Here is a 21,135-nt window from a genome sequence, read left to right as displayed (position 1 = left end):
CCCGCCCCCTCTTCCCCATTTTTTTTCCATGCACTCGTTGTTATTCAGTTACAATACACTATATTAAATAACACAAACCTATAACCTGTTGAATTCTAATTAAACATCCTACTCATTGAGCTATGTGATCCTGCCTAAAAACTATGAACACTATATGAAGCGACTGGTACTTTGTAAAAAAAAAAAAAAAATTAGCATTGCAATTGAGCAGATCTATGTAGTGACTGTGCAACCACACATCCAATCTCTTGCAGCCACACACTACATAGATCTGCTCAGCCGCAATGCTGATCATTTTTTAACAAAAGTACAAGGTAAGCTTCAAATAGTTAGAATTCTCTAGTTTAGGATTATCTACCGTTCTAAGCAAGGGCAGATAGCTCAATAAATAGATTGCCTGAATGCAATGCCACAAGCAATGGGTTCGAATCCTGGATGTCAGCATCTTGAAATCTAATAAAGGACAGTGTGACTGAATAACAAAGGAATCTCAAGTTGAGCTCATAAATGTTATATAGGCAGTAGTGACAGAAGGAGTCAGAGTAGGAGACAGCAGCGTTCAGAAGATGCTGGGCTTCAATAAGGGGGGGAAGGTGTAAGTGAAAGTAATTGACAAGTGCTGCCAATAGTGCCCCCTACCCTGTAGCGCTATGTGCGGTGCCCCCTCCACACCTACCTAGTTACGACCCTGGTGTTAAGGACCCACCAGATGAGGTCACCTGGTTGTGGTTGGTGGACCATATTTTTGCCTCAAATTTACTCTATGTTATATTGCAGAGGTTATTATAATTATTCTGATTAGCAGTGTTTAGTATTGAGAATGTGGGTCTGCATTTTCTTGTATATTTAATGGTTCAAGCTTTTCTTTAATATAAAAGTCCCTCTAGCCTAATTCAATCAGCTGAAAGGAACATAGGGCCTAATTCAGACCTGATCGCAGCAGCAAAATTGTTCTCTAATGGGCAAAACCATGTGCACTGCAGGGGGGGGGGGGGGGGGGGGGGCAGATATAACATGTGCAGAGAGAGTTAGATTAGGGTGGGTTATTTTGTTTCTGTGCAGGGTAAATACTGGCTGCTTTATTTTTACACAGCAATTTACATTTCAGTTTGAACACACCCCACCAAAATGTAACTCTCTCTGCACATGTTACATATCTGCCCCCCCGCAGTGCACATGGTTTTGTCCATTAGAGAACAACTTTGCTGCTGCGATCAGGTCTGAATTAAGCCCATAAAATGTTTTGCAAAAATTATAGTTAAAACAAAAGAAAATGATTATTATTAATAATAATAATAATAATAATAATTTAAAAAGCACAATGTGCGCCAGTGCCAATGATTATAGTTAGAATAGCTTGCTTACCTGATTTCTGCCTTATAGTCAGAGATGCTTTTTCCAGCAATGGCGCTTCTGCCAGAACCTCCTCCAGAACTGTTGCGCACAGCATTCCTCAAGGCATGCAGCTGTACACAAACAAGAAAAACGTAACATAAGCATACTAAAGTAACATAATAAAGCTCAATACAAGGATATACTTATCCATTGAATAGACTAATAAACAGAATAGTGGATCTCGCCAATTTGGAAGTGCCAGCGGTGGGGGTGGCGCACCTGTGCTTGGTTTTACACTATTCAAGTACAACTGGTAATCAGATCATTTAAAAAAATTTAAAATAAATCCTGCTGCATCAATGAAAAATATTATATCCATTTTTTATATTCATTTTGAAACATTAGTGTGTGTTTTAGACCCCGAAGCACAACATTACTTCAGATCAATTTAAAACCAATGGAAATCAATTAAATTCAACCATTATTAAAAATATACTCCATAGGATTCAAACATACTGCAGACTAATAGGTCATTAAGTGCGTTTGGCATACACGCATGGATAAATGCACTGCAAATCTGTTTAATAGCATTTATTTTTTTAACTCCCATAATTCTATTGTTCTTTTTTTCCGAAATGCATTTAAAATAAACGAAAGCTTGAATGATTCCTGCTTAGAAATGTATTAAAAATACCTTCAGTGTGTACAAGGCCATAAACCTATCACCTTCTCTACAGCACAAAGGGAGAACTGTCCCTACTACAGTGGGCCTGACGCATTGTAGAAGACACGGTCATTTGTGGATCGTATCTTGGAAGAATTTGCACAGTACGCACATACAGAAGAAATGAGAGCACGGGTAATGCAGAGACATACACATGTCCATCGCAACACACTTACAGCTGAAGAGGCGTGGGCTGTAACGTAGGCAAAGGTCGCACACATGCATCCCTTGCAGAGCTGGACATAAGCGACAATACACCTGTTTGGAGGTGTGTATTATGCACCAAGTATAAGGCAGGTTCACATACTCCCTGATGATGATGATGATTACTAGGAGGTGATGCACACAACCCTGAATATGGATGAATATATGTAGGGGGGGGGGGGGGGGGAAGGGGGTTTGTACATGTTTCTTTGAGCAACATTTTCCCAAATTTCTTTCAACCTTACATCAGTCTCAGGGGGAGATTTCTGAAAGCTTGGAGAGAGGAGAATGTGGATGGAGATAAAATACCAGCCAATCATATCCTAACTGTAATTTTCAAACACAGCCTGTAACGTGGCAGCTAGCAGCTGATTGGCTGGTACTTTATTTCCGTCCACTTTATCTCTCTCCTATGCTCAGGTTCCCTAGCCATGCAGTGCTGCCTTATTAGCAGCCAGAGAAGACCGTCTTCCCCAGTCAGAGAGGGAAACAAGCAGCTCACTTTGTCTCCATGTTCTGTAAGTAAGAGGGTGATGTATTAAACAGTGAAAGACAGGAGAAATGGACCAGTGGGGAAGTTGCCCAATAAGCTTCGGGTAGCATTTATCAAGTACCGTCTATAAAATGATAGATAGAATGTGATTGGTTGCTACAGGCGACTTTAACACTTATTTAATTTATTGTTACGTCAAAACCTTAATCCTTATATTATATCAGTTGATAACAACTGTATTACTACATATCTCCAAGGGGGAGGTGTATCAAACAGTAGAGAGAGGTAAAGTACCAGCCAATCAGCTTTTACAGGCTGCGTTTGAAAAATGACAGTTACATTAGGAGTTGATTGATTGGTACTTTATCTCTCTCCAACGCTTGATACATCTCCCACTCTGAGAAACATGGGAATAATGGAGCTGTTGTGCACAGAAGTCTGGCCTCACACTATAACCTAGTGAATGCTTCTGCACAGAACAGATAAAAGTACTATAAGTGCTGTAACATTGGCTGCAACGTGAGTGTGACCCTGTGCCTGACACGTCCTGCATACAGTAATAGAGCAATCACTCCAGCAGGCACATACACATACCTTGTCCGTCAGAAGCCTGGATAGGTTCTTCTGCTTCCTCTCCAGATACTGATCATAGAGCTGGGACAGCTTAGAGGCTAGAACATGCTCTCGGCTGAACAGGGGATGGTGGCTAAAGACGACCCCGGAGATATCAATATCCAGCTGGAACTCTCCTTGAAGCTCTGTGTAATGGTTCAGTCTCTGGTTTGGATTTGCCTTTGTGAAAGACACACGTGTTACAAATGTGTGACTTTCCAGGTGTAAAATACATATGGGACTTACAGTATGCTAATGTATGGAGACGGACACAAATTAGGTTTATATACAGTGAAGTCAAATTAGACTGAGGATTTTGATTTAAATGCCTATTTTTTTTTTAAATCCTTAACATGACATATGGGTGAATGTCTATATAGTATAATTTATAATATACAGAAACTCCTTCCATATGTCAGAAATTATGGAAAGGTAAAATCCTCAGTCTAGGACTCATTATGAGTAAAATGTAAGTGTGTGGTCAAATCGGAGGAGAAGGAGGAGGAGAAGGAAGAAAGGAGGAGGAGGAGGAAAAAAAGAACAAGGAGGACAGAGAAGATGCAATGTGTCCTCTGTGAGAGATTAATGTGATCACAATGTGCGCATCCCTCATCCATCACCTTTATAACATTATGCCACATGTTACAGTCAGTGTACCTTTACGTATAGGGTCTCCAGTGATGGATCTATCCCTTCATCCAGGGAGAAAAACGGAGGTCTCGTGGGGGAGGGTTTTATAGGATTGTCCAATGCTAAAATGTTTCCATCCTCCCCAAACCATTTCTTTCCCTGTAAAAGACAATTGCAGATCATAATGACAGAGCAGCTACAGCTGGCCACACATTACTCAGCCCGCACGTGCTCACACGTTCCACCATAGGCGTGCAGCCGGGTTAGACAGGTACAGAACCAGATCCTAAAGAGGCTCTTTAATAGACTGAGGATCACTGAGGTGCCCTAGAACAAAGCTAAACAGGACATATACCTTATTTGTGTGAATACATGCTTTCACTGTGTTTTCATTTGCAGTTTAATATAAGTACTGATCAGGAAATCGTAATATCCCCAAACATTTTAGGTGCAGGATAGTTCCACTGACTAGATTATAATATTACCTCGACTTGCCGGAGAATCCTGTTCTCTAGGAGGTTCTGATTGGTCCGGGACACTTTCGGCCTCTCCCCAGCGTACAAACCCTCATCTTCCAGGTACCTGGGCTGCATGTTTTCTGGCAGCTTCTGAGAAGATGGCACTGGTTTTGAAAAGGAAAAACATGATAGCATATGTTACACAAAGGACTCCACTAAACTACAGATTACCAGCACGTACAGAATGCAGCCTCCACTATAACACAGATTACCAGCACGTACAGAATGCAGCCTCCCCTATAGTACAGATTACCAGCACGTACAGAATGCAGCCTCCCCTATAGTACAGATTACCAGCACGTACAGAATGCAGCCTCCCCTATAGTACAGATTACCAGCACGTACAGAACGCAGCCTCCCCTATAATACAAATTACCAGCACATACAGAACGCAGCCTCCCCTATAATACAGATTACCAGCACGTACAGAACGCAGCCTCCCCTATAATACAGATTACCAGCACGTACAGAACGCAGCCTCCCCTATAATACAGATTACCAGCACGTACAGAATGCAGCCTCCCCTATAACACAGATTACCAGCACGTACAGAATGCAGCCTCCCATATAGTACAGATTACCAGCACGTACAGAATGCAGTCTCCCCTATAATACAGATTACCAGCACGTACAGAACGCAGCCTCCCCTATAATACAGATTACCAGCACGTACAGAATGCAGCCTCCCCTATAACACAGATTACCAGCACGTACAGAATGCAGCCTCCCATATAGTACAGATTACCAACACGTACAGAATGCAGCCTCCCCATAATACAGATTACCAGCATGTACAGAATGCAGCCTCCCCTATAACACAGACTACTAGCACGTACAGAATGCAGCCTCCCCTATAACACAGATTACCAGCACATACAGAACGCAGCCTCCACTATAACACAGATTACCAGCACGTACAGAATGCAGCCTCCCCTATAGTACAGATTACCAGCACGTACAGAATGCAGCCTCCCCATAATACAGATTACCAGCACGTACAGAATGCAGTCTCCCCTATAATACAGATTACCAGCATGTACAGAATGCAGCCTCCCCTATAACACAGATTACCAGCACGTACAGAATGCAGCCTCCCCTATAACACAGACTACCAGCATGTACAGAATGCAGCCTCCCCTATAATACAGATTACCAGCACGTACAGAATGCAGCCTCCCCTATAACACAGATTACCAGCATGTACAGAATGCAGGGTTTGAGAGTGTGCGTCTGCTTTCCAACTATGCGCAAAGTGAAACCAAGATACGCTATGCAACCAGCCGCAGCACTCTGCCACAGCCCCACTTGTATAGAGGTAGTTACTTAATGATGCAGTGATGGCTTAAAGCCCTGTGCACACTGGAGCCGCGCATAATCCGCACGCAGTGCATATGGTCATGTAGGTGAGCAATTTTTTGCAACTACATGTGCACGGAAATTTCGGAAAACTCCTACAGCGTTGCTGTGATCGCATCAGACGGTATCAGAAATGTTGCAGAAAAGTCATGGGCGCTCCTGGGAGTGGCTAGCAGTGCAAACAAAAATAGTCCATTCCGTGGGTGTATTATGGAAGTGTTGTGGGTGCGTCAACACAAGTGGCCGCGTTCATAGGCGGCCATGGTCAGACGGAGACACTGCATCTCCAATTGGGATGGTGCAACTTCGGTGGTGTGACTGATGGGGGTGTATAATATTGCACCAATTGGTAATACAGCGTGCGTGGGCGCCATTAGTGGGTGTTTCAGACATTGCACATTCGGACGCACACATGTGCAAAAGTGAAGTAGTCTGTAGACCATTTTGCATAAATTCACAGGCAGGCGACCGCCAATACATGCTGCTGCGTGCGCTTTTGCGTGTGACTGTGAATCAGCCCCTAAGTGTTGCACTCTTCCCTCTTCCATATGTCAATCCTGCTTGACACAGAGTTTATTTGTGGCATTCCCACAGGACAGACTGCTTATTAGTACTAGTACTGCAGCAGCCTAAAGTACTTATGAATTACTTCATTCATTTATTATTTTACTTTGTGGCCGATTGACTTGCTCCGTGCCAGGTGCCTTAGCAGTGAAAGGCTGGGCAGTGGAGCAGCATAAAGGATTATCCAGCAAGGGAGTGATGGTCATACCATTTGTAAGGACAACCTCTTGAGTTGTCCGTCTCTGACATTGGTTCGGGTGCATCATTGCTGGGAAACCGCACAGATACTAGAGATGAATTATTAACAACCACAGATCTGACATGGTCCCTACTCACAGGTTGCTCTTTCTGGGTCTGCTGTCGTTTCTGACTACTTTAGCTTTCTCATTTGCTGCTGTTTTTGCAACGTTTCTTAAATAATGGATTAATTCTGACTTCAATTCTGCAATTCTACTCGAATACAGGGGTTCATTCAGGTGCAGACCATCGGCGGAAAATAAGAATTTACTCACCGGTAATTCTATTTCTCGTAGTCCGTAGTGGATGCTGGGAACTCCGTAAGGACCATGGGGAATAGCGGGCTCCGAAGGAGACTGGGCACTCTAAGAAAGAATTAGGACTACCTGGTGTGCACTGGCTCCTCCCTCTATGCCCCTCCTGCAGACCTCAGTTAGGGAAACTGTGCCCGGAAGAGCTGACACAATAAGGAAAGGATTTGGAATCCCGGGTAAGACTCATACCAGCCACACCAATTACAACTCGTGATACTATACCCAGTGAACAGTATGAACAACAACTGAGCCTCTCGAATAGATGGCTCCAAACAATAACCCTTTAGTTAGGCAATAACTATATACAAGTATTGCAGACAATCCGCACTTGGGATGGGCGCCCAGCATCCACTACGGACTACGAGAAATATAATTACCGGTGAGTAAATTCTTATTTTCTCTGACGTCCTAGTGGATGCTGGGAACTCCGTAAGGACCATGGGGATTATACCAAAGCTCCCAAACGGGCGGGAGAGTGCGGATGACTCTGCAGCACCGAATGAGCAAACTCAAGGTCCTCCTCAGCCAGGGTATCAAACTTGTAGAATTTTGCAAACGTGTTTGAACCCGACCAAGTAGCAGCTCGGCAAAGTTGTAAAGCCGAGACCCCTCGGGCAGCCGCCCAAGAAGAGCCCACCTTCCTCGTGGAATGGGCTTTTACAGATTTAGGCTGCGGCAGACCAGCCGCCGAATGTGCAAGTTGAATCGTGCTACAGATCCAGCGAGCAATAGTCTGCTTTGAAGCAGGAGCACCCAGCTTTTTGGGTGCATACAGGATAAATAGCGAGTCAGTTTTTCTGACTCTAGCCGTCCTGGAAACATATATTTTCAGGGCCCTGACTACGTCCAGCAACTTGGAATCCTCCAAGTCCCGAGTAGCCGCAGGCACCACAATAGGTTGGTTCACATGAAAAGCTGATACCACCTTTGGAAGGAATTGGGAACGAGTCCTCAATTTCGCCCTATCCATATGAAAAATCAGATAAGGGCTTTTACATGACAAAGCCGCCAATTCTGATACACGCCTGGCCGACGCCAAGGCCAACAGCATGACCATCTTCCACGTGAGGAACTTTATCTCCACGGTTTTAAGTGGCTCAAACCAATGCGACTTTAGGAAATCCAACACCACGTTGAGATCCCAAGGTGCCACTGGGGGCACAAAAGGGGGCTGAATATGCAGCACTCCCTTTACAAAAGTCTGAACTTCAGGCAGTGAAGCCAGTTCTTTTTGGAAGAAAATCGACAGAGCCGAAATCTGGACCTTAATGGAACCCAATTTTAGGCCCATAGTCACCCCTGACTGTAGGAAGTGCAGAAATCGACCTAGCTGAAATTCCTCCGTTGGGGCCTTCCTGGCCTCACACCAAGCAACATATTTCCGCCATATGCGGTGATAATGTTTTGCGGTCACATCTTTCCTAGCTTTAATCAGTGTAGGAATGACTTCCTCCGGAATGCCCTTTTCTTTTAGGATCCGGTGTTCAACGGCCATGCCGTCAAACGCAGCCGCGGTAAGTCTTGGAACAGAAAGGGCCCCTGCTGCAGCAGGTCCTGTCTGAGCGGCAGAGGCCATGGGTCCTCTGAGATCATTTCTTGAAGTTCTGGGTACCAAGCTCTTCTTGGCCAATCCGGAACCACGAGTATAGTTCTTACTCCTCTCCTTATTATTCTCAGTACCTTGGGTATGAGAGGCAGAGAAGGGAACACATAAACCGACTGGTACACCCACGGTGTCACTAGAGCGTCCACAGCTATCGCCTGAGGGTCCCTTGACCTGGCGCAATATCTGTTTAGTTTTTTGTTGAGGCGGGACGCCATCATGTCCACCTGTGGCCTTTCCCAACGGTATACAATCTTTTTGAAGACTTCTGGATGAAGTCCCCACTCTCCTGGGTGGAGGTCGTGTCTGCTGAGGAAGTCTGCTTCCCAGTTGTCCACTCCCGGAATGAACACTGCTGACAGTGCTATCACGTGATTTTCCGCCCATCGGAGAATCCTTGTGGCTTCTGCCATCGCCAACCTGCTTCTTGTGCAGCCCTGTCGGTTTACATGGGCTACCGACGTGATGTTGTCTGACTGATTCAGCACCGGCTGGTGTTGAAGCAGGGGTCTTGCCTGACTTAGGGCATTGTAAATGGCCCGTAGTTCCAGAATATTTATGTGTAGGGAAGTCTCCTGGCTTGACCATAGTCCTTGGAAGTTTCTTCCCTGTGTGACTGCCCCCCAGCCTCGAAGGCTGGCATCCGTGGTCACCAGGACCCAGTCCTGTATGCCAAATCTGCGGCCCTCTAGAAGATGAGCACTCTGCAGCCACCACAGCAGAGACACCCTGGTCCTTGGAGACAGGGTTATCAGCCGATGCATCTGAAGATGCGATCCGGACCACTTGTCCAACAGATCCCACTGAAAGATCCTTGCATGGAACCTGCCAAATGGAATTGCTTCGTAGGAAGCTACCATCTTTCCCAGGACTCGCGTGCAGTGATGCACCGACACCTGTTTTGGTTTCAGGAGGTCTCTGACTAGAGATGACAACTCCTTGGCTTTCTCCTCCGGGAGAAACACTTTTTTCTGGTCTGTGTCCAGAACCATCCCCAGGAACAGTAGGCGCGTTCTAGGAACCAGCTGCGACTTTGGAATATTCAGAATCCAGCCGTGCTGTTGTAGCACTTCCCGAGATAGTGCTACGCCGACCAACAACTGCTCCCTGGACCTCGCCTTTATAAGGAGATCGTCCAAGTATGGGATAATTAAAACTCCCTTTTTCCGAAGGAGTATCATCATTTCGGCCATTACCTTGGTAAATACCCTCGGTGCCGTGGACAGACCAAACGGCAACGTCTGGAATTGGTAATGACAATCCTGTACCACAAATCTGAGGTACTCCTGGTGAGGAGGGTAAATGGGGACATGCAGGTAAGCATCCTTGATGTCCAGTGATACCATGTAATCCCCTTCGTCCAGGCTTGCAATAACCGCCCTGAGCGATTCCATTTTGAACTTGAACCTTCTTATATAAGTGTTCAAGGATTTCAAATTTAAAATGGGTCTCACGGAACCGTCCGGTTTCGGTACCACAAACATTGTGGAATAGTAACCCCGTCCCTGTTGAAGGAGGGGGACCTTGATTATCACCTGCTGAGAATACAGTTTGTGAATCGCCTCCAGCACTGCCTCCCTGTCTGGGGGAGCTGTTGGCAAGGCAGATTTGAGGAAACGGCGAGGGGGAGACGTCTCGAATTCCAGCTTGTACCCCTGAGATACCACTTGTAGAATCCAGGGATCCACCCGTGAGCGAGCCCACTGGTCGCTGAAGTTCCGGAGACGGGCCCCCACCGCACCTGGCTCCGCCTGTGGAGCCCCAGCGTCATGCGGTGGACTTAGAGGAAGGGGAGAGGACTTTTGTTCTTGGGAAGTGGCTGTATGGTGCAGCTTTTCCCCCCTACCTCTGCCTCTGGGCAGAAAGGACGCGCCTTTAACCCGCTTGCCTTTCTGGGGCCGAAAGGACTCTACCTGATAATACGGTGCTTTCTTTGGCTGTGAGGGAACATGGGGTAAAAATGTCGACTTCCCAGGTGTTGCTGTGGAAACGAGGTCCGAGAGACCGTCCCCAAACAATTCCTCACCTTTGTAAGGCAAAACCTCCATGTGCCTTTTAGAATCTGCATCACCTGTCCACTGCCGAGTCCACAATCCTCTCCTGGCAGAAATGGATATTGCATTAATTCTAGATGCCAGCCGGCAAATATCCCTCTGTGCATCTCTCATGTATAAGACTGCGTCTTTAATATGCTCTATGGTTAGCAATATAGTGTCCCTGTCGAGGGTATCAATGTTATCAGACAGGGAATCTGACCACGCAGCAGCAGCACTGCACATCCATGCTGAAGCAATAGCCGGTCTCAGTATATTACCTGAGTGTGTATATACAGACTTCAGGATAGCCTCCTGCTTTCTATCCGCAGGCTCCTTTAAGGCGGCCGTATCCTGAGACGGTAGTGCCACCTTCTTTGACAAGCGTGTGAGCGCTTTATCCACCCTAGGGGATGTCTCCCAACGTATCCTGTCCTCTGGCGGGAAAGGGTACACCATTAGCAACTTTTTAGAAATCACTAATTTCTTATCGGGGGAAGCCCACGCTTCTTCACACACTTCATTCAACTCATCAGATGGGGGAAAAACCACTGGTTGCTTTTTCTCCCCAAACATAATACCTTTTGTGGTACCTGGGTTAATGTCAGAAATGTGCAACACATTTTTCATTGCCGTAATCATGTAACGGGTGGCTCTGTTGGAATGTACACTAGTCTCATCGTCGTCGACACTGGAGTCAGTATCCGTGTCGACATCTGTGTCAGCCATCTGAGGTAGTGGGCGTTTTTGAGCCCCTGATGGCTTTTGAGACGCCTGGGAAGGCACGTCAAACCTTTTATGTAAGGAGTTGACACTGTCGCGTAATTCCTTCCACATATCCATCCACTCTGGTGTCGACCCCGCAGGGGGTGACATCACATTTATCGGCACTTGCTCCGCCTCCACATAAGCCTCCTCATCAAACATGTCGACACAGCCGTACCGACACACCGCACACACACAGGGAATGCTCTGACTGGGGACAGGACCCCACAAAGTCCTTTGGGGAGACAGAGAGAGAGTATGCCAGCACACACCACAGCGCTATATAATGCAGGGAGTTACACTACACAAGTGATTTACCCTATAGCCGCTATATATATATATATATATATATATATATATATATATATATATATATATATATATATATATAGTTAGTATTTGCGCCTAAATTTAGTGCCCCCCCCCCCCCTCTCTTTTTTACCCTATTGAGCCTGGAAACTGCAGGGGAGAGCCTGGGGAGCGTCCTTCCAGCGGAGCTGTGAGAGGAAATGGCGCCAGTGTGCTGAGGGAGATAGCCCCACCCCTTTTTCGGCGGACTTCTCCCGCTTTTATAATAATAATGTGGCAGGGGTATTTTACACATATATAGCTTCTTAGGCTATATTATGTGTGATTAGCCACTTTAAGGTACTCTAATTGCTGCCCAGGGCGCCCCCCCCCCCCCCAGCGCCCTGCACCCATCAGTGACCGGAGTATGTGGTGTGCACAGGGAGCAATGGCGCACAGCTGCAGTGCTGTGCGCTACCTTAATGAAGACCGGAGTCTTCAGCCGCCGATTTCCGTGAAGATCTTCATGCTTCTGGCTCTGCAAGGGGGACGGCGGCGCGGCTCCGGGACCGGACGACCGAGGCTGGGCCTGTGTTCGATCCCTCTGGAGCTAATGGTGTCCAGTAGCCTAGAAGCCCAAGCTAGCTGCAAGCAGGTAGGTTCGCTTCTCTCCCCTAAGTCCCTCGTTGCAGTGAGTCTGTTGCCAGCAGATCTCACTGAAAATAAAAAAACCTAATAAATACTTTCTTTTCTAGAAGCTCAGGAGAGCCCCTAGTGTGCAACCAGTTCGAGCCGGGCACAGATTCTAACTGAGGTCTGGAGGAGGGGCATAGAGGGAGGAGCCAGTGCACACCAGGTAGTCCTAATTCTTTCTTAGAGTGCCCAGTCTCCTTCAGAGCCCGCTATTCCCCATGGTCCTTACGGAGTTCCCAGCATCCACTAGGACGTCAGAGAAAGTAACAATTTTAGTACTTTGTGCATGACCTGGTCTGTGCATGCGTGAACAGGATCCTGCGACACAGGATGTAGGCTGGCCTCAGACTGTCATTGATTGACAGTGTAATGCTGTTTCGGGGGCGTGGAGGGAGCGGAGACAGGCTCTATTTGGAAAAATGGAGTCATGCCGCCGCCATCGTTTAGCGAGAGGGAAGAGGCCAGGGATCTCAGATGTAGAACTGACCTCTGCAATGGGCAGCTTGCATGGCACCATGGGTGACACAAGCCGCCCAATGGTGTGTATCTGATCCGATGCCACGTTCTAGGGTGCAGCAGGAGGCGTCTGCATGTAATAGATGCATCCTGCTGCATTTACATACAGAGCTAACACTGCTGCTTCCAAGGATAGCAAATCCGACCGCGGGGTTGGTATTAATTACCGGTGGACAGGATGGCGGCCGTCAGTATAACGACAACGGCATCCCAGCGACCAGTATGCCGCCAGCGGGGCGAGTGATAAAAAGAAGCCCCTTGCGGGCTCGGTGGCTTGCTGCGCTTGCCACAGGTTATATTCTTTTTCTACGGGTTATATTCTCCTTCTATTAGCAAAGCTAATTATAGATGCTCTACAGGGAAGAGCTGTACTCTACGTTCTAGCTCAGGGAAGTCTCCTATTCTGGTTACAACCCATACAGATTTAGTGAGACATTGCAGATACGCAGGGCCGTAACTAGGTGTGTGCCAGAGGGGCATTGCACACAGCGCAACTGCACTGTGGGCGCACCACTGGCAGCATCACCCGCACGGCCAGCTGCTCGCACTCTCTCTCCCTAACTTCCTGCCTCCCGCCGCTGCAGCGCTGGTATGTAGTGGTATGCGCTCAGCTTCTCTGCTGCTGAGCGCATACCACTACATACAAGCAGAGGCGGACTGGGCAGGATGACAGATGCCCCCTGGCCGGTCCCATTTTCAGCAGCGCTGAGAGCTGCAGAGGAAGCGCGGCATGCCTGTGAGTGTCCGTGTACCGTCAGTGAAGACCTGTGGCCCCGCCCCCCTCTCTGCTTTCTAAGATCATTTCGTCCAGGCGCATTCAAGCTCTGAAATGGCCAGGTGCCTGCCGCGAATGAGGACCTGACAGCACCGCGGCGCCTCTCTCCCCAGCAGTCTCTGGCTCTTTGAATTTAATCCGCCGGCTCCCCCTACTCCACTAATAACCAGCACCCCTCCTCCTTGTGTAGTCCCAGACTACTCTCCTCCTGTCCCCGGCACCTGCCTCCTCTTGTCCCCAGGCTCCCACCTCAGAAAACACAGTGGTTATACAGCGGGATATATATGCCCTCACTTTGAAAAAAACTGTAAATAACATATTTTATTCAATGGTGTGGCACTTGCAGCATATTCATTTATGATATATATATATATATATATATATAAGCTTAACCTGCTTCTGAATAAAAATTAAGTGTGTATATATATGTTAATCATAACATACTGGACACACATTTTATATAAATATATTTACCATATATCTCTAGTAAGCACATACTGTATACAGGTATGTTATATGTTTAACACATACATACACACACACACACACTTAATTTTCATTCAGGAACAGGTTAAACCAGTTTTTTTTTTTATATTCAAACCTCCCCTCCTACATGTGCTAGTGCCAGCCTACTCCTCCTGTCTTCTGGCTGCCACCTCCCCTCCACCTTTAATACCCAGCACCCCTCCTCCTTCTCTTGTCCCCCGTCTCCTACCTCCTCCTGTCCCTGCCTCACCTCTTATAACAAGCACCCCTCATCTTGTCCCAGCATCCTCCTCGTGTGTCCCCAGCTCCACTTTCCGCACATCAAGACGACGGGAGGAGCCATAATGAATTGCAGGCAGAGCACGGCGGCCCCCAGCCAGTTTATACAGAATAAGATATAGGTAAGATTAAAAAAATGATTTTGTTATATTTTAAAATGTATTTGGGTGCCTATGTATCCAGAAGAGGAGCCGTAAAAGGGGACTCTGTCTGGCGTAATGTGTAGAAGCGGGCTCTACCTGGTGTAAAACATATAAGCGGTGCTACTGTGCAGCATAATACGAATTGGCGTTATTCTGTGGCCACGCCCCTTCCACATGAAGCCACGCCCCTACATTTTTTATGCGCGCACTGGCCCCATTTTCAATATGCAGGGGGGGGAGGGGGGGCGCCGATGGTGTTTCTTGCACACAGCTCCAAAATGTACAGTTACGGCACTGCAGATACGCAAAGCAACCATCCAGAAGGCACAAAACACTCAGTTACAATGGAGAACACCAGCAGGAGCTTGTATAGCAGGACGGGGATATGGAAGAGGGAGGAATTAGCACTTCTTATAGTGTACACATCCTGTAGGAGACTCTATATTATCAGGATCCCGTGATCCCACCAGGGATTTTGCGAAAGAAATTTATGGTGCGTACAGAAATCACATTTTATCAAAGATACGGCATCAATTTACATGCAAACTGCGTTAGTTAATGTAAGACGACCAATGTAGTCAGGTGCTGATTAGACTAACTCTATGGGGGTAATTCAGACCTGATCGCTAGCGTTTTTTGCAGCGCTGCGATCAGGTCAGAACTGCGCATGCGTATGCACCGCAATGCGCAGGTGCGTTGCACGGGTACAAAGCGGATCGCCGCTCAGCGATGGGTTTGTGTGAAGAATCCATTTGCACGGGCGAACGTAAGGTGATTGTCAGGAAGAAGGCGTTTGTGGGTGTCAACTGACCGTTTTCTGGGAGGCATTCCCAAGCGTTTGCAGGGCAGGTGTCTGACGTCAATTTCCGGTCCCGGACAGGCTGAAGTGATCGCAACGGCTGAGTAAGTCCTGGGCTACTCAGAAAAAGCACAAGATCTTTTTGTACCGTTTGGCTGCACATGCGATCGCACACTTGCACAGCTAAAATACACTCCCCGGTGGGCGGCGACTATGCGAACGCAGGACTGTAAAAAACAGCTAGCAAGCGATCAGGCCTGAATGACCCCCTATGTTCCACTGCAGGGAACGTCATGAATAAGCAAAAGTTATATATCTCCTTATGACAAATATAATATCACAGTAAGCAGACACTGGGTAAAACAATCACCTGGGCGAGTGCTTGGCATAAAGAGAACGTCTCTCTCCTTCTGTAGCCGGCTGTCATAGTCCTCGTATTCAGCAGCCATCAGTTCTATGAAGTCACGTGCTGTCTGTTCTATGAGGAACAGATCATCCTCTGGAACCAAGGACTCCTCTTCTCCCTGCAACAATGTGACTTTGTAAATCCAGTAGCACTACTTTCTCTTGCATGTGTTCCAATATTGACTGCTTATTGGGGGTCATTCCGAGTTGTTCGCTCGTTGCCGATTTTCGCTATACTGCGATTAGTCGCTTACTGCGCATGCGCAAGGTTCGCAGAGCGCATGCGCTTAGTTATTTTACACAAAAGTTAGGTATTTTACTCACGACATAACGAAGCTTTTTCATCGCTGTGCTGATCGGAGTGTGATTGACAGGAAGTGGGTGTTTCTGGGCGGAAACTGGCCGTTTTATGGGAGTGTGCGGAAAAACGCAGGCGTTCGAGTTGCACAACGCAGGAGTGGCTGGAGAAACGGGGGAGTGGTTGGGCAAACGCTGAGTGTGTTTGTGACGTCAAACCAGGAACGAAAAGGACTGAGCTGGTCGCAATGGCTGAGTAAGTCTGGAGCTACTCAGAAACTGCTAAGAAATTTCTATTCGCAATTCTGCTAATCTTTCGTTCGCACTTCTGCTAAGCTAAGATACACTCCCAGAGGGCAGCGGCTTAGCGTGTGCAATGCTGCTAAAAGCAGCTAGCGAGCGAACAACTCGGAATCACCACCATTGTACCTGGGTTGCTGAAAGTTATGCAGAAGGCACCTACCATTCGGAGAGCAATCACTCATTGTGCTAAGTATATGACCTATGCAAGATCCTGAGTCAGACAAGCTGTCATACTGTATCTTCTGCTGTCATACCAGGAACTCTATACAGGGTGGCAGTACACTGTGCTAGGGACCAAGTTCTGGTGATTATGGTGTAAGTACTACAAGGGTTAATAGTTGGATGATATTTCCTTGGTTTATCATAGGCAGGTGGTCAGTGGGGGTGTTGATATTACAATGATATAGCTTATAAATACAAACCATTCTTTCTTCTCCATCCTCTGCCTGGTCTTGATCAGCCCTAGAACCAGATTCTTCTGCCTTCTCTGTGCCCTGCGTCTCCTCTGGCTCTGGTTCAAAGCTACATGTGAAAAAGTTGAAGGCTTCTTCAGCTGTGGGGAATCCATCCGGGACCTGCAATAAAACCATTACAATCAGTTCTGCATAAAACCGCAAACAGCCCACGGAAGACAAATACAGGTTGAGTCTCCCTTATCCAAAATGCTTGGGACCAGAGGTATTTTGGATATCGGATTTTTCCGTATTTTGGAATAATTGCATACCATAATGAGATATCATGGTGATGGGACCTAAATCTAAGCACAGAATGCATTTATGTTTCATATACACCTTATATACACAGCCGGAAGGTCATTTTAGCCAATATTTTTAATAACTTTGTGTATTAAACAAAGCTTGTGTACATTGAGCCATCAGAAAACAAAGGTTTCACTATCTCAATCTCACTCAAAAAAGTCCATATTTCGGAATATTCCGTATTTCGGAATATTTGGATATGGGATACTCAACCTGTACCAGACACCCTGGCTTTAACAATATCAGATCAGTGAGCAATAATGAGCTAAGAGGAACCCCCTATAAGTTTTTCAATGTGCCATACACTAATGCCAGTAATTACGGTTTTATTATAAATTTATGGCTTCTTAAAGAATTCACATTAAATTCTAATTTCTCAACATAGGGAGATATTACAGTTGGAAGTTCCGACAGGGCGGAAAGACGGCACTTTCCGATGATAATCACGGCGGTCAAAAATGGTCCATTTTCGACCATTCATTTTTGCGCATAAGAGAGGTCAGAAATGAATGGTCGGAAGGGAAAGGGAAATGGGCGGAAAACGGGCTATTGAATACTAAAGTGTCGGATCCTCTCCTCTCTGTAACTGAATAATCCCCATAGAATCTGCTATAGTTCAAATTGGAGATATTATTTTTGCACCTCTGACTCTTTAGCTCCTCTGTAGAAGTCTTCAAGACGAGACTCCTCTGAATACTTAAGTAGTACACTAATACACCTCTACTTTCATAATAGCAAATGCTTAGCTCTCCTCTCGGTACTCTGTTCATAGTTAGTGTGTTCACTTATATCATGTGCTTGTAATCCTATTGGGTGAAAAGTGTTATATACTCATAATGTAGAAAAAAATATTTATTTTATTTCTTTTTTACCAGATATAGATTGCTCTTTATCGGATATGTTCAATAGTGCAAATGTCTAACATATATATATATTTTTTTTGTAGAGAAATTGAGTGGGATATGTGATCTTGCCACTTCAAGTTTCAGCAAATATGAATCAAGTGGGGTAAATATTTGTATTGTTGCTTGCCAGCTATATGTACTTACGATATACTAGTTTTATAAGGGACACATATGGGCGTATGAAGAATACCATATGAAAATATTTTTATCACTGTGTAAATATGATTGGAAGATCAAAAGTATTCACAAAATGAAACTGTTTTTGTTTTATATCACTATAGTATATTAAAATTAGTAAGATTAAGGTATATAGGGGTTCTATATATCAATTAGGTATATACTATTACTAATAATATATAGAATGGTTTAATACACTAATTAATGAATTAGGTCATATTATTAATAGAAGCAAACATTTCAAGATGAAAATAAATACATTTATTTAAAATTCTATATATTTAGAGATCACTAGTAGGGATATTTCACACTGAATGTAGTTTAATTATAAGCACTCCATAAACATTTAATATGTAATCTAGAAATCACATAAATAGGTCAAAATTCATATGGTAATGTCACCCTATGTGATTATAGAACTCATATAGTGACCATTATAATGAACGATAAGACAAAGGTAGATGCCCTATATCCATTCCTCAGTATTGTAAATGAAACACTATTTAGATTCTAATAGAATAGACCAAGTCCCGGGTAGTAGCCCGTAGCGGTTTCTATGGCTACAAGTGTGTAAGGATAGAGACTCCGGCCACACTGGTTGCTAGGCGCCGCCCGGAGCGCTGACGAAAGACGTCACGCTGCTCTACGCGGCTAATAGGAAACACGGGGGGTAATTCCAAGTTGATCGCAGCAGGAAATTTTTTAGCAGTTGGGCAAAACCATGTGCACTGCAAGGGAGGCAGATATAACATGTGCAGAGAGAGTTAGATTTGGGTGTGGTGTGTTCAATCTGCAATCTAATTTGCAGTGTAAAAATAAAGCAGCCAGTATTTACCCTGCACAGAAATAAAATAACCCACCCAAATCTACCTCTTTCTGCACATGTTATATCTGCCTCCCCTGCAGTGCACATGGTTTTGCCCAACTGCTAAAAAATTTCCTGCTGCGATCAACTTGGAATTACCTCCACTATGCGGTCCACGCGGCGGAAGTGAACGCTGTGCGTTCCACGTGCCGGAAGTGAGCGCCGATATGCATTCCACACAGCTAACAGGAAGCGCAATGCGCTCCAGGGGGCAGAATTGAGCAGCAGTGATAGGAAGCATGTTTTCTATACAGCTGATGTTAATTGCAGTGTTAGTGCTAAAGTTACAAGTGCCAGCTGCATTCATTAATCAGTGGCGCACCCATGGGGGTTTCTGAGCACCCAGAAACCCCCTCCACCAAAAAAATATTTTTTTTTTTTTTTTTTTTGCTGCATGAGTATTATTAATGGATGTCTAGCATCCTCTGCAGCCTGCTGTCTTCCTGGTGGCACTTGTAAGTGCTTAATAAAAGTTTACTTTCTTTTAATTATAGTACATATATATCCATGTGCATACATATATACACGTGTATATATATATATATATATATATATATACATACATACATATATATATATATATATATATATAAACACACACACATACGCATGTGATATATATACATGTGTATATATACGTGTACTGTATATATATATATATATATATATATATACACACACACACATATATATATATACATACATACATATATACACACACATGTATAATATGTATGTATGTATGTATGTATGTATGTATGTATGTATGTATGTATGTATATATATATATATATATATATATATATATATATATATATATATATATAATTCCAGATATGGTCGCACTCTCACCGACACAATAAATCAGCGACTGGGGTGACTCCCGAGAGGTCCAGCATGAAAATCCAGACTCCAACATATAGAAAACTAATATAGAGGGGCACTCACCAGAAATTTGCACTTAAAAAGCTTTGAGTTTTAATGCATACTTATCAGAATAATGTCTCAAACAGATAATTCAATTTTCTTCGACGTTTTGATCCCTCAGGACCATCATCAGGAAATTACAACAAGGACAGCATATACAGCAAGTTACATCTGTTCATATGCACCAGTATCAAGTGATCAATGCCTAGCAGGTCTCCTAAATACCCCCAGCACCTTCAGGACAAGCAGCATAATTAATTAACTAATTGAACTCATGGAGCCATCCAATCATGGAAAAGGGCAAATTGTTCCATCAATGAATCATATCTAATCCCCTCCTAGAGACAAAGAACCACAAACACCCCTATTTTAATGGCACTTACCAACAGACAGACTGGTGTTTAATCAAACAGTAATGACAGCTAGAATCGTGTCGGCGTGCGTTCCATTGTGTTCAAATGGAACGCACTCAGCTTCATGTGTTGTGTGCAGGACCTCCCCTCATCACACATCCACCCCATGTGTCGCCGCTACATACCCGACGCATGCCGCCCGCGTGCGTTTCATCAGACCCAGCTGGAACGCACAACACTTCCGCGTTATGCACCCGCGTCACTTCCGGTTGCGGCTAAGGGGCGTCACTAAGCACAGAGGATTACTACGACGCCCGTTGTCATGGATACAGATCGGGAAAGTGTTGTATATACAATCACAACCACTTTCTTAAGCAACATAGCAATCAAAGGTTATATATACAGCGCATACACATTGCATCTAGCGCTACTGGGGGACATTTGATTGACTATGTAAAAAACTTTTGTTCGGCAGCTGAATATATACTTTTCTAGATTTTTTGAAAGAATTCTTTTTACTGCAAAAACCCAATACCCCACAGGCATAGTAATGCTATTGGATTGACACTATTTGAGTGGTTTCTCCTATCATGGCACCCGGTGATTAGAAATTTGTCCAGGACTTTGATATCTGTTGTGGGTGTACTCGGCAAATAAAGGGACACTGTTTTGCATTTACTAGCCTGCTTGAGTGCCACCGATTTCTTCATCCTGTCTTTGTCATCTGCTGACCTGGAGGGCACCGCAGCAAAGTAACTTTATATCTTTTGGAGTGCCG

General features: G+C 45.2%; 1 protein-coding gene across 3 annotated transcripts in view; it reads right to left on the bottom strand.

Moving 5' to 3' along the window:
* CC2D2A (coiled-coil and C2 domain containing 2A) overlaps nucleotides 1-21,135 on the bottom strand; it is a 205,272-nt gene that overhangs the window by 136,960 nt on the left and 47,177 nt on the right. For all 3 annotated transcript variants that reach the window (XM_063923787.1, XM_063923779.1, XM_063923772.1), the window contains exons 7-12: nucleotides 16,795-16,947; nucleotides 15,738-15,891; nucleotides 4,484-4,620; nucleotides 4,026-4,157; nucleotides 3,351-3,548; nucleotides 1,366-1,466 (exon numbers count right to left, since the gene is read on the bottom strand). In XM_063923787.1, the coding sequence (XP_063779857.1) occupies nucleotides 1,366-1,466; nucleotides 3,351-3,548; nucleotides 4,026-4,157; nucleotides 4,484-4,620; nucleotides 15,738-15,891; nucleotides 16,795-16,947 (875 nt within the window). The remainder of the gene's footprint in view (nucleotides 1-1,365; nucleotides 1,467-3,350; nucleotides 3,549-4,025; nucleotides 4,158-4,483; nucleotides 4,621-15,737; nucleotides 15,892-16,794; nucleotides 16,948-21,135) is intronic.

Source organism: Pseudophryne corroboree, chromosome 1 (genome assembly GCF_028390025.1).
Source record: "Pseudophryne corroboree isolate aPseCor3 chromosome 1, aPseCor3.hap2, whole genome shotgun sequence".
Lineage (NCBI taxonomy): Eukaryota > Metazoa > Chordata > Amphibia > Anura > Myobatrachidae > Pseudophryne > Pseudophryne corroboree.
This window is presented reverse-complemented; position numbering and strand designations above follow the sequence as displayed.